Consider the following 13,933-nt stretch of genomic DNA (forward strand, 5'->3'; position numbering starts at 1 on the left):
TTTGCGAAATGTGGGAACTGGGTTGAGGAATCCTATTTTTTTGAAGGCCTGTGTGGATACAAGTAGGACTATAACACTGTGCCATATTTGAAATGTTCACCATGCCTTTTTCCACTTCAGAAACAGTAACAATAATGACATTTGCTTGATGTCAAGAAGCTCATAAATGTTGGTCAGCAAACTGTTCCTCACAAGTGACAGGTAGAGGCTGTTCAGTCTCTTCCCTACTCTTCAAAAATAAGGAAATTGGAGTTAGGTTTCCTGACTTGATCAGGGTCATATGGAGATCAGGTTAGTAGTGAAGTGGGAATAGACTTGTGGCTTCCTGGCTGTAGTCTGGAATTTCTGGGTGGCACAAATGGTCAGGTGCTTGGCTGCTAACTGAATGGTTGATGGTTCGAGACCATCCAGAGGTGCCTTGGAAGAAAGACCTGGTAATCTACTTCCGAAAAATTAGCATTAAAAACCCTTGGAACTCAGTTCTACTCTGTAAACATATGGGGTCGCCGTGAGTCGGAGTTGACTCAAAGCCAAAGGGTTTGGTTTGGTTTTTAGTTTAGCTATTACAGTACAGTGAATAGCTTTTGTGTGGTCTTTCTCACCATCCAAGCGATTGGGTAGGACTGTGAAGATAGAGTAATTGTGGCCCACCAAGGGGGTTGGTCAGTTTTGCCATCCTCTAAGCTTATTTTTTTTTAAGCTTAAAGGAGAGCCAATTCCAGAGCAACAGAGGATCTCACCACCATGAAGGAAAGAGAACGAGAAGTAGAGCAAGCCCTTTGGTCCTGGGATCCCTGCGATGAGACCCTCCTGGAACCAGGAGACAGAGAGAGAACGAGAGAGCTGTTAACACTGAAGATGGTGAGAAGCCGTGCTGGAGAAATGGCAGCAGGAGACAGGCAGGAGACGGTGCAGGGGGCTCCCCAGCCCGGAGAGTGAGACAACTGAGTGCCTCTGGGTAGGAGGCTTGTTGGTGGAGTGGGGCGCCTTTGGGCACTTGGTGGAGCTAGGTTTGCCGACCTTTGGAGTTAGAGCTGAGCCCCTTTGACTGAGGCTTACTGGTGGAGTGGGATGCTTTTGAGCACTTATTGGAAAGCTTTGTAACACTTGCCCAAGCAGGGCAGAGGCCGAGGGGCTAGAGAGAGGCGTGCCTGCAGGCATGGCTGAGAAGAGGCTGTCCTGATGGAAGGAGTGTTCCTCAATCTGGATTGTAACCTCTTCCCTAATAAACCCCACAATCGTGAGCATTGTCTGTGAGTTCTACGTGGCCGTTGCAATGAATTATTGAACCCAGCAGAGAAGTAGTGAGTGCCGTGGGAGGAACGGTTGGTGTCAGAATTGGTAAAGTTGGCGGAGAGAGGAGGCAAGTCTGACCTTCGCCTCATCGGAATCAGCCTTGGGCTGTTGACCTTGATTCTCCTTCCTCTTCGTAAGTTAAAGGCAGGCAGGTTCCGCCCCCATGCCATTCTTACAGCTATAGTTTTAGTAGTCTACTGATGAGAATTCTCTGATTCTCAGTAATAAGTGGCTAAGAACATGGTGGAGGATTTCTTTCTTTTTTTTTACAACCCCGAAATGCTAAGCATAGGGGCTGGCACAAGACAGATGCCAAAAATTACCCTTGTATTACCATGTGTATCCAACTGTGGAAAGGGTTCGCTCTTCTTAAATAAGCGGTCTAATGGGGGAAAGTCTGCCCCTTTGAATGTTAATATTTTTAGTGCTTAATAAGGTATTTTTATTGATATTATTAGACTTGATTGTGCTGCATTGAACAATTTGATTTACAACACTATTAACTTTGTACAACATTATTAATGGGTGACCTCTGGAAAGAATAGGTCTTCACCATCTGGTAACTGGCCAGGACAAAAAATTTCTATAACAAATCAATAGCATATACATAATTTTATGAAAAAAGTTGATAAAGTAAGGAAGATAGAAGTCTCTAAGATACTGGATAAATACCTCAGTCATTGAACATTGAAGTTCTAATGTAAATATATAAAATAACTTACCTTTTACCATTAAGCTTGCTAATAACCAAACAAACTGAGGCATCATAAAAATGAGATATGTGTGAAAGCATTGAGAAGTTGAATTCACTAAAAATTCCAATGTATTTATTTACTATATTACCCCGTATTTGCATACTAAATTTTCCTAGCCTCCAGAGTGATTGCTTACTGAAAAAATGGCTCAAAGTTGGTATTTTTTTCCAGTGGTTTTGCAAATTTCTGGAGAACAGGGATTGTCTTCCAAACTTCAAGATCCCCAATCTTACTAGATACCTGAAACAAGGAACACAGATTCCAGAAATGGCTGTGGAATGAAGGAACGTGCGAATGACGTTCTTCGTGCATTTATATTAACTGAGGGGATGGCAAGACGTCAATGAACAACAAACATTTGCACTTTCAAATAAAGAAGGCGATTTATTGTAGTGAAATTACATTGAAGTTCTACTCGACCCTCAATGCATATATAATGTTTACCTTCACACTACTGGCTATCATTCAACTACGAAGAAACTCAAAGTGCTATAAATGGGTGAATAGTAATGTAATGCATTTTCATTAATCTACCCAAATTTAATTTGAAGATTAAAAGACCTTTCTGAGTATTTTTCATAATTTTAATTATGGCCTTTTCTTTCACCGGCATTTGCCATGCCGTTGAAGACTTCAAACAAAAACTCTAATTTCTTGCTGTCTGTTTCTTTCTTGTACTGTGGTGGTTAGTTCTCAGGAAGCTGCTTATTAGAGTCCACTTCTATCAGAGATTTAAACATTTTTCCCTGAATGGAGTTTATGGAAAATGTAAAAATTGGCAGTGACATTAGAGGCAACATAAAGAGAAGAAAAGGTTATTTTTAAAACACTAAACAATAAGAAAGTGCCCCAAGAGGCCAAGGACTGCAATGCAGTTGACCTCAAGTACACAAACAAATATATATACATGTTTATGTCCACATAGACACCTTGCAGAGAACACATTTTATACACTTGGTACATATTGCACAAGTTCGGATACACGCAGACTCTAGCTGAGTGCTGTTGTACAGTTATCCTCTCTGAGGAGGGTTCCACACAACTTTTCTAAAAGGAGCTTATTCTTGACATTTTTGAAAAACAGAATCTACAAGCAGTTCTTTACACAGTCACATATTTACAGAAATACCATAAGCCGTGTCATGATGGATGGTCTACCTTCCTAAATGTAGGACTCTCTAGCATACTGGAATCGGTCAGCGTCAAAGACTGGCTGACTACATCGCCTTATGAGATAGTCCTGCTTGTTCTTTTGTATGGACTCAGACATGGTTCTCAGTTGATGAAGGGCAGATCTCCCTGGCACGGTCACTTCCTCTTTAGTCTCCACAGAAGTACACACAGTCCTGCTCTGTTTCCAACCCTCAGTCACGGGAGAGAGTCTGTGCCCGCTTAGTGGCTCTTCACTGCATGTGTTTCTTGAATCCCCACCATGGTGAGAAGGTAGGAGAGGCAATGGTATGGAGTCTTGACTGAGCATTCTTGCCCTCATACTTCGGACTGTTTGGCTCCCATAGGCAGTGAGTTTGAATGCCTGGCACTGAACAGCCTCTTCGTAAGATGGCGGACTTCCAGGAAGTCTCTGATCCACTTGTTGAAACACATCATCAACTGAGAAGGTATAGGCTCTTGAGCTGAAGTCCAGAGCTGTTTGGCTGTGGGTTTCAGACCAGCTTTCCTGGATGATGCGGCCAGCAAGCTGGCTTTCTTTCTTAAAACTCTTCTTCACTTGGTCTCTGTACTTCTCAGACCCACAGCTGGTGGTTTTGGTCTGCACTCTTTTGTGAGAGGCAAAGGAGAATGACAAGGAGTGCTTTTTTATTTCTCTGTTGAGCTTACCTTTGTCAGTCTTTGTGCTGAAGGACGGGTGTCTGGTGAAGAAATTTCTTTTGGGACTGGAAGGAGAAACCATGGGGGAGCTGTCAGAGGATCCATCCAGGGAGCCACTGGAGAAGGCCTTAGGTAACAGTCCCCGTGGGAACACCTGGCCCTGAGTCATACTCTTTGCCCTCAAGTCCAGTGGTCTTTTGGGTTTGCCTTCTACTGCAGGGAAAACCTCCTCTGGAAATGGGTCTTCAGTGTCCTCGCTTTCAAAACTACAGCCTGCCTGGGGCACGGTGAAATTATCCTCACTCTTGGTTAGCTTTTGGCTTGTTATCCGATTCTCAAGGTACTCTTGTGAGGACGACATGTTGGGTTCTGAATACCTCCTGTCTGGTTGACTGAGAGAGCCTTTCAGCCTGGCAACAGCGCTGACAATGGGCTTCGGGCCTGACTCACATGGGTACTGTGGCCCCCTATTGTCCACGCTGACAGCCATCTTGGTGGGCCCCGGGGGCTGCCTGCTCTGAGAACTGACACTGTTGCTGTCGACATCAGGGTCTGTGCTGTCGTAGGCGGAGTCGTTCAGCAGGATTGACATGTCTGGGGGAAGTTAAGGAAGAGGTGAACTTTTTGTTCAGGTTCTTTTAGAAATAAACTTTAGTACAATTGACCCTACTCATATACCAATGATAAAATGGCACTAGACAATTTGGTGGAATCACCTTGGGCTTGATATGATAAGAAGTTTACCACATTAAAATGGGTTTATTTCCAAATCTACTCTTTTGAGATGGAGAAGTATGAAAAGGGAAGATGAGAGACAGAGAGAGAATAAGAAAAGGGGGAAAAGAGCACTTCACTAAAAATTTATTGATCTTAAATTTTACAGTTGATCCTTGGATGGCTCTTTTTTAGACCTATATTTCATTACGTGGGAACAAAAATTTCTTACCCTAACCCTATAGCTAAAGGTTATTTAGTAAGTTTAGCAGTTGTTCAAGAAGCCCTGGTGGCACAGTGGTTAAGCACTCAGCTGCTAACCGGAAGGTCAGTGGTTTAAACCCACAGCTGCTCCGAGGGAGACTACACCTGGCAATCTGCTCCTTGTAAAGATAACAGCCTTGGAAACTCTGTGGGCAGCTCTACTCTCTCCTATAGGGTCGCTGTGAGTAGGAATCAACTCAAAGGCAACGAGTTTGTTTTTTTTTTCAAAGCAGCTATTCACGATTTAAAGAAGGTCCAGTTTGAAGTTAAAGGAGGAAGGAGGCGTTGCAGCAAAAGCTGAGCAAGCTTTTCATATTTAAGGACTGCCCTGTGGAGTCGAGTCATGATTTGTGAAGGCAATTTCTGGTTTGCATACCAGGGCTATTTTACATAACTGCCAGGACCTTTCTACAAAGATCATAATCGTAGATGGTATATTCTGTACCTGAACTGTCCGTGTGCTCCAGGGAGTCATCGGAAGTGACACTGGAAGGTGCGGGCATGTTCTCCCCAAAGACCTCAAGGCAATTATCAATGAGGAATTCCACCAGCGTCTTAACCTGTGAGGGAAAACAAGGGCCGTCAGACTGAGGACATATTTCTTTTTGGGGGGGTGGGGGGGAGATGAAGGATGGGACTATAGTGGGGGTCAGCAATTAAGAAAGGGCCAAAAAGAGACTGGGAGACTTTTATGTTTTTGAAACATACAGAAATTTGCTAGCAAATATATGTATATTATAGTTAGGTATTTTAATTATTATTTGCTGTTTTTGCATTTTTTTTCCAAGAATTTTTAAAGGTTTATTTTAAAGTAAGTACGGTTTTCATTTAGAGAAATAGTTTCAGTGCGACGCACAGAACAAAAAATCTTTTCTATCCCGGAAGATAGAGTGATCTATTTGATAAAGCCGTAGTCTATGTATTCTCTTCAGAGGTTGACAGAGGACATGGGATTAGGTTTAATAAATTTCATCAAATGCGTGTATGTATGATAAGAGGGGGCATTGGTGGCTCAGTGGTGGCATTCTCATCTTTCATGTGGGAGCCTTGCATTCGATTTCTAGCCAATACACCTCATGCAAAGCCATGACCCATCTGTCAGTGGATGCTTTCGTGTTGCTATGATACTGAGTATGAGTCGGTATCGACTCGACGGCAATGGGTTTTATGGTTTTTATGATACTGAGTAGGTTTCAGTAGAGCTTCCAGACTAAGTCAGACAAGGAAGAAAGGCCTGGGGACCTACTTCTGAAAATCAGCCAATGGATCACAAGGGTCTGATCTGCAACCAATCACGGGAATGGGGCAGGGCCAGGCAGTATTTCATTCTGTTGCGCGTGGGGTGGCCATGAGTTGGGGGCGGACTCCACGGCAGCTAACGACCACAACATGGTAAGACCACAGGAATCTGACAAAGGCATTTCTGCACGTTTACATTTTCTCTGTGATTCTGATCCAGTTGGAGAAATTCAGAAGCCTTTCATTGCTCGGCTTTTGCAAACTGATGGCAAGATTCTAAGTTGAGAGAGTCTCGTAAATAAGCTAGAACAAACCTTATTGTTCAAGTCTTTCTGGGCTTCGAATGACAGGTTTCGGTCATTGTCTAGGGTCAGCATGTTAGGTCCGATGCAGATGGCTAGATTGCTCGAGTCCATCTTGTTGGTGTCGGAGTTCTTGCTGATTAGGTAGAGCACGTAGACCAAGTGCTTCAGCAGCATGAGATTTGGCGGAGGGAGTTTATCTGCCACCCTGGAGTAAAGGGAGGAAGACGGGCTTCAGAGGAGGCCAGTGGTCTCACGCAGCTCTAGTTCAGGCAGTTGAAAGTTTCTGCCTAAGCCAGACTTCCTTTAAAATGAGGAAGGTACTTTTTCACAAGTGACATTGTGAAATATTCATTCAGATGGTTCCAGTGGCAACTGACACAAAACAGAACTAGTTAACCACAAAGTTTTGAAGACCTAAGAGATGGGTCTTTGCAATTACAACACCAATAACACAGCCCTTTGTTATTCACATAGATCTTACATTATGAATCAAAACCTGCATTCAGCCTCATGGTTTGTCTTTAAAATTTAAAATCATTTTGTTGAGTGATCTTTCAGCCAGGTGGGTGTCTTTCTGTCATCTCACACAGCAAAACTACTTTTTTTGGATTACAGTCATTTGCCTTTTTTTGAACCGTGGCCACCAAATGAAGATGACATATTTTTATACCATTCTGGGACTCTTTTATGGAGAATAAGTCAGTTTATAAGGACATGTTCATAAATCTGGCTGAGGCAATATTTGAACAGTAACATTGTAACTAACAATAATAAATGTGACTTTCCAACCCATACTTTAAAAAAAAAATGAAGTTGGTGACTGTAATACAGAGATCATTTTCACTTCTTATAAGAAGTTACTGTTATAAAAGAGCTTCTGTGTCTTTAGGCAGAAATTTATTGTGACAATCTTAGGATTTCTTTTTGGGATAGATACTCTAATGTCTTCAATTCTCTAAATATTTGGTTGAAAATATTTAGCCCTATGGGGCAATCATAATATACAGATAGGCTTTCATAGGGTTATGGATTGAACTGTGTGGCCCAAAATATATGTTGGAATCCTAACCCCTATTCACATGGATGTGATTCTGTTTGGAAATACGGTTTTCTTTGTTACGTTAATTAGATCAAACCCAAGTAGTTGTTGGTGGTATTGGGTGTCATCGAGTCAGCTCTGAATCATAGCAACTCTATAGGACAGAGTACAATTGCCCCACAGGGTTTCCGAAGAGTGGCTGGTGGATTTGGACTGCAAACCTTTTGGTTAGCCACTAAACTCTTAACTACCCTGGTGGCGTAGTGGTTAAGTGCTACAGCTGGTAACCAAAGGGTCGGCAGTTTGAATCCGCCAGGCGCTCCTTGGAAACTCTACGGGGCAGTTCTACTCTGTCCTATAGGGTCGCTATGACTCGGAATCGACTCAGTGGCACTGGGTTTGTTTTGTTTGTTTTCACCAGGATAGGGTGGGTTCTAAATCTAATCACTTTTGAGTTATAGAAAGAGCAGATTAGACACAGAGACACACACAGGGGAGACAGAGACTATCTGAGCATCATCAAGCCCAGGAACAAGGAATGTCTGGGACTACTGACAAGGAGGGATTGACATGATGAGACCCCGATTTGGACTTTTGGCTTCCAGAGCTGTGAGACAATAAATTTCTGTTCTTTAAAGACTCACATTTGTGTATTTGTGTTACAGCAGAGTAGGAAACTAAGACACACAGTAGCCGGTAAAAGTGCTGATATTCTAAAATTGGGTATTTAGGATTCTCTAACCACTAAGAAGTTACACTTTCCATTTACAGATATAATTATTTTTACTGTCACTGGAATTTGTTTTTATATAATTTTCATTTTGGTTAATTCTGAGAATATGGATTGTGCTATGGAATTTTATGAAAAACAAAAGCAAACAAAGAAACCAAAACCCAAACAGTCTCCTCCAGACATACCTACTAGGCTTTATGAGGTGTTCTGTGGGAGAATTGATGCTCTGCACGATACCAATCTATGTGGGTCAAGGACACCCCCAAATGCCTACACTTTGCTGGTTGGCCCATTTCCATGATTTTGTCTTCCTGAACTACTCATATTTCTAGACTTCCAAACCTCTTGGGATTTATGAGTTCTGAGGTTCACTTTTGGTTTTTGGAGTTGGACTTCCTTCTATTTGGCTAAAACCACTTATTTTAAGCTTTTGGGTACCACCTGGCTTTTATTCTGGGATTGGATGAGCAATTCCACTCAGATTCTCCATTTCACAATTTTGAAGTGGCATAGATTGTGACATGCTTCAACAGTTAGGTAGAGAATCAGAAGATGGCTGCTCCGGCCACGCCTCCGGGAATCACTTTGGGATGACTTACTGTTTGAGGGCATCGATTCTGTCCTCCTCACTCTGCTTGTCCAAGGCACCCATCCACTCCTCAAACAGTTCACTGGACAGCAGCTTCAGTGGGATGCTCCGGAGGAAGTCCTGTGGGAGGAAGCAGTACTGCTTGGCCTGTTTGTATGACATAAAGCACTGGTGTCTTCATTTCCCCTTGGGTTTGTCCCACCCCCGGGAACTCAGTGATCGTCTTATCACAGCCTGTGCCCCTTCATTCCTGCACCTGTTCACCTGGGAACCTGTCTCATCACCTGTCTGTCAGCAACTTCCTAATGACAGGCACAGAGGGGGCACTGTCCCCAGAGGGTGAATTCTGAGGGAACACCAGGTTTAGTGACACAGACTTAGTCACAGGACAATCGAATCACTTGTTCTCATCAAATTTTGGGGGGAACTTAAGGGATCACTTTCTGTTGGAATCGCAGATCATAGAAATAGAAATGTTATTTATTATAAACAAATAGATTATATATATATAATTTACTATAAATAACATGTATACATGTATATATGCATACATAATTTATTATGAATGAAAACATAAATGGCTTAACTAAAAAAGTTAAACTCCAAGATGAGTTTACTTGGACTTTTAGGGAGAGAAGTCCATTTCTCATTTTCTAAGAACAAAGGTATCTGAGCCCACTGACAAGCTATTTTGACAGGAATGCTGTGAACTCACCTTAAAAACCACAGCCAGAAGGTGCACGGGGCGGCTTTCCAGGTCCACCATGCCTCCTGAGTTGAGCTCTTCCTTAAGCTCTTTTCGGGCTTTCTCATTGGCTGCTTTCCGGAATATTCCTTCAGTCGAAGGGCCTTTCATGCATAGAATAGTAAGGATATCCTATAGGAAACAGGTATAGAGATAGGAAATGGTTATCCTTGGTGTGAAGACATACACTTTGCTGCTACTAATACATTTATGTTTAGGTTGGAGAGAGTGAATTAAAATAATGGACATGAACAGTACCCAACTTTACCTGTCATGAAGTACCCTGGCCATAAATGTTAGCTCTGTTCTCAGTTCTATTAAGATAGTACCAACAAGAAACTATTCATGCCAAGCTTTCCTTTCATCAGATTGCTATCAACTGTCTCTCAACCCACCATTTTTCTAAGAGGAGGAAAACTGTGAAAGCTCTCATCTTGAACAGTTCTAAAATTCTTGTTCTTTAGGCCTCCCTTCCTTTAAGTCATTCCATGAAAACATTGAATTTCTAATAACATACTCTCTACTCTCTGTCTGTTTGTTTTTCAGAAGCTATTTTTTTTTTTTTGTTGTTGTTCATTTTCAGCATTCTTAACTCCTTGAAGCCAGAAAAGTTGGAGCACTATGGAGAGACCCTCATTCTGGGTTCAGTGGTAAATACAAGTAATTTTTAGGCCATAAAAGCCACATATTCTCCTAACATGCACTCATAAGTGGACACACCCTTTCCGAAAGTGGAAAAAAACAAAGATCAACCCCAACAAGCTAAGGATGGGAGTGATACTAAAAATTTTCAAGAGTTTTCACATCCGACAGAAAACGGAAGTTGGTTTCTGAGTAAGTGCTCACCTACCTGAATGGGTCTGGGGAGCGTACCATCCTCACCACAGATAGTGGACAAGGGCTGGTCAAACAGGGAAGCTTTCAATCCTGGCTCCAAAGTCCCGGGAAAATCTGATGAAGAGGAAAGCCTTCTCGGGAGAAAAGGCCAGGGCAACACCTTCTTTCTCTTCTTGATTTCTACAGCCAAGGAAACAAGGCAAAGACAGAAATGAGATTACGATATTAATAAGGAATGATCCTTATTAATGGTAAGAAAATGGATATTGTCAGCCACATAATGTCATCTATAGTATGCTGTGCAGGAGAAAAAATTGAAAAACTGAGAAAGCAAAGGGCGTGAAACTTACTCTAGAAAAACCAAATTGAAAAACAACCACATTGTTACCAGAGCAACCAGCCTCTAAACACCAACACCAAGGTTCCTCAAGGCCTCCACCTTTCCTGTTTTTACTCTTCCTCAGCTGTTTGCTGCAGAAAATGAGCCAAACCTAGCTGTGCAGCTTGCAAACAACCAGCTTCACGTATTGGCCTTTATAACTATAGTGGATATTTTTGATGCGAGATTTTAATTTCCCCCTTCAATTGGTGAAAAAGAATGAAACCTGTCAGCACGAGAGGAAGTGACTCGCTCAAGATCACTTTGAAGGCACTTAGCAGCCCGTAGCTCTCTGTAGCCACGCTAGCACTAACCAGCCACTAGAGGGAGCACTACACCATTCCCTCCATCTGTAGTCATCTGGGGTGGCTTTCCCAGACGGGGCTGCTTTTAGGCCAGGGCAAGCACTAACTCATGGCGACCCCAGATGTCAGAGTAGAAATTCTCCATAGGGTTTTCAAGGCTGTGACCTTTCGGAAGCAGATCGCCAGGCTTATCTTCCAAGGAGCCTCTGGGTGGGTTCGAATTGCCAGCCCTTTGGCTAATAGTGGAGCACTTAACCATTTGCGCCACCCAGGGTCACTATGAGTTGGAATGAACCCAACGGCAACTAACAACAACATCGACAGCAAGCACAAACTGCTACAAGAAAGCTTAACCTGAGACCTGGCCATGGGGAATTTTTAGGAAAACGTTACCAAGATATTCTGTCCTTCCAAAAGCCAGCTTGTGGGCAATGGGTGTGGCATCTCACAAGTTTCCTTCTTTCTTTTTTCTAATTACAAAAGCTATATTTTCTAAATGCTTGTCATATGTCCTATACATTTCATAGTGGCAAATGAAAGGAGGACAGAGAGAGGAGTGCCCTATCCTTGTACTTCAGGAGACCTGGGTCAGGGTTACATTTTAATGAAATGCATTATGAAAAAAAAAATTAAGGGTGGAGGGTGGGTTCTCTGAGCTTTGATATGAACAACAATTGCTTCAGGGTCTCATAGACTCATTCTTCGTAAATTAAAGAAGGGTGCACACAGGAAAGGCACTGTGTCTTTTTCATATGTATGCACACTTTAAGAGATTTGTTTATCCCACTAAAAACCCTTTGGAGAACTGGCGAGTTGGCTACGGATAGCATCTTCCCTACCCGGGCGCTCCACTACTCTAGCACTTTGGAGTATGCCTGCCTGATGAGGGCATTCCACTAGTCTAGCAAGCTGGAGTATGCCTGCTATTTAAGAGTTAATGTTCTGCGGTCTTTAAAAGAACACTTATAAAAAAAAAATTCCTGGTAAAGTACTGCGGTTTGCAAACCAAAATACTGGTTGTTAGCACTTACATAAAAGACTGGTATGTTTTTAAAACTTACCAATTAGCTGGCAGATACTGTCTTCACTCTCACATGATGCCAACTGAGGAAGTTCCTTGATATCACCCTGAAAATAGATTTATTTCACTTGGAAACAATGGCAGGAGGAACCTATAGTCTTTCCCCACAGAATACACCAGTAACATTTTATTCATATGAAAGACTGAGTCGGTACAATGCATTGATTTTTTTTCTAGCCTCTAGAGTTAATAGTAAGTCTTGACTGTCATCCTATAAGATCCCAATTAACATGTTTAATCTACTATATTTAGGATGCTAACTTATACTCTGATAATTAAACAATCCAAATGAGACTGAATTAGAACAGAAAGGAGTTTCTCAGTACAGATACTAAGTTCTCACAGTGCAGATGGAAAGGTTTTAAAAATTGCTTTCTTACCTCTGACTGGCACTCGATTAATGTCTCCATATTATCAGCATTTAGTGTTTTCGACTAAGAGAGAGAAAAAAATTAGGTAAAACATCTTTGACTCTTCTTTTTAGAAAATGTGAATTAATCAATGTCCAGGTGTACGTACAGCATTGTGGTTGCTTGTCACCCTCATCAGGGGCTGGGCTGACTGTCCAGGGATGCACTGAGTTCCTGGGGCTGTGGCTCTGCCTGTAAACAATCACCAGGGAAAAGAGTTAGGCTGCACACACAGAAGAAGTTGGTCCATTTCAGGGCCGCTTTGCCAAAGCACACAACTTCAAACTATTAGAAAACGTCCCGGTTAAAGTGACTTATAGGTTACCAGATGTCTTAAGCTACTAAGAACAGTATCTGAACACCCTTATTTCTAAATTATTTAAACCTGATTCCTTTATTGTTGCAAAATGTGTTATTCATTTATTACATGCCATCAAGAGATAATCCGAATAGCAATTACGATAACTTTTTTTTTTTTCAGCGCTCACTATGCATGCGTCAAGCACTGTAGTCAGTCCTTTGCATGGATTTTTCCCGTCTAATCCAAAAAAGGAAAAAGCTTATTTCCAGGATGCTCCTTAGCATGAGCATAAAACAAAGACAACATTTCCAGGGTTCCTACCCCAGAGAAGTGCAGACTTGATAGGGAAGCAAAGCCCTCAGCGTTCACAGCCTTTGTGACCCTGTCGCATACTTGTTTCATCGTATAGATGTTTTCTGTTGACAGGAGCTTGACGGCCTGCCATCTGCTAGGCAGTCTATTTTCTATTCTCGTTAATTTATAGTACTTACCCTTGGAGGGCCTGGAGCCAGAGTTCTTTTACCTCCAGGGAACTGTGGAGAAGGGGCGAAGCAGCATGACCCTGGGCTGCGACTAATCCACTGGTGAGAGAAGGAGCCAGAGCCTCTCTGACTTCACGTGGACGACGTTATAAACCAGAGGGGGGCAGGTGGAAATGCAGACTGTCACAGACCGGAAGGCGCGGCGTCATGGGCTGTCTCCCAGGCCCAGCCTGTGGACCGAGAGTACTCACTTCCTCATTCCTTTTAGGGCAGCTATGGTTCTTTTCTTCTACTTCAAAGTCAGATATCTGTGAATTACTAGGGATGGAAAAGATGACATATAGCCACAGGCGAAGGCTCGGATTAATGTCATAGGTGGGATGTGTGAATAAGAAATTGTGTTATTTTGTAGGTAAACATCATTTTATTTTCTACAGTGGTAATTTTTTTGTATCCTGTTTGGGTGGTGTTTCCTCGCCGACCCACCAGCTACTCTGTCCATCAGCCACCCCGGACTTTGATGGGTATCCTCTGTGCAGGACACTCACAGAACCAAGGAGAAACATCAGACACAACCCTTCCTTTTAGAAACCGTCACCATCAAAAGCCAGGTCAGTTTTGATGACATA

General features: G+C 42.5%; 1 protein-coding gene across 1 annotated transcript; it reads right to left on the bottom strand.

Annotated features, from left to right (window-relative positions):
- Positions 1-2,401: 2,401 nt before the first annotated feature.
- On the bottom strand, positions 2,402-13,455 carry TAGAP (T cell activation RhoGTPase activating protein). The gene is made up of 10 exons (XM_049904688.1): positions 13,314-13,455; positions 12,631-12,713; positions 12,492-12,545; positions 12,092-12,158; positions 10,360-10,526; positions 9,480-9,641; positions 8,775-8,884; positions 6,413-6,608; positions 5,305-5,419; positions 2,402-4,475 (listed from the first exon to the last, which is right to left on the bottom strand). The coding sequence occupies exons 2-10, from the start codon at positions 12,655-12,657 to the stop codon at positions 3,214-3,216; spliced, it is 2,160 nt and encodes a 719-aa protein (XP_049760645.1). The 5' UTR covers positions 12,658-12,713; positions 13,314-13,455; the 3' UTR covers positions 2,402-3,213.
- Between the last annotated feature and the right edge of the window lie 478 nt (positions 13,456-13,933).

Source organism: Elephas maximus, chromosome 1 (assembly GCF_024166365.1).
Source record: "Elephas maximus indicus isolate mEleMax1 chromosome 1, mEleMax1 primary haplotype, whole genome shotgun sequence".
NCBI classification, from domain to species: Eukaryota; Metazoa; Chordata; class Mammalia; order Proboscidea; family Elephantidae; genus Elephas; species Elephas maximus.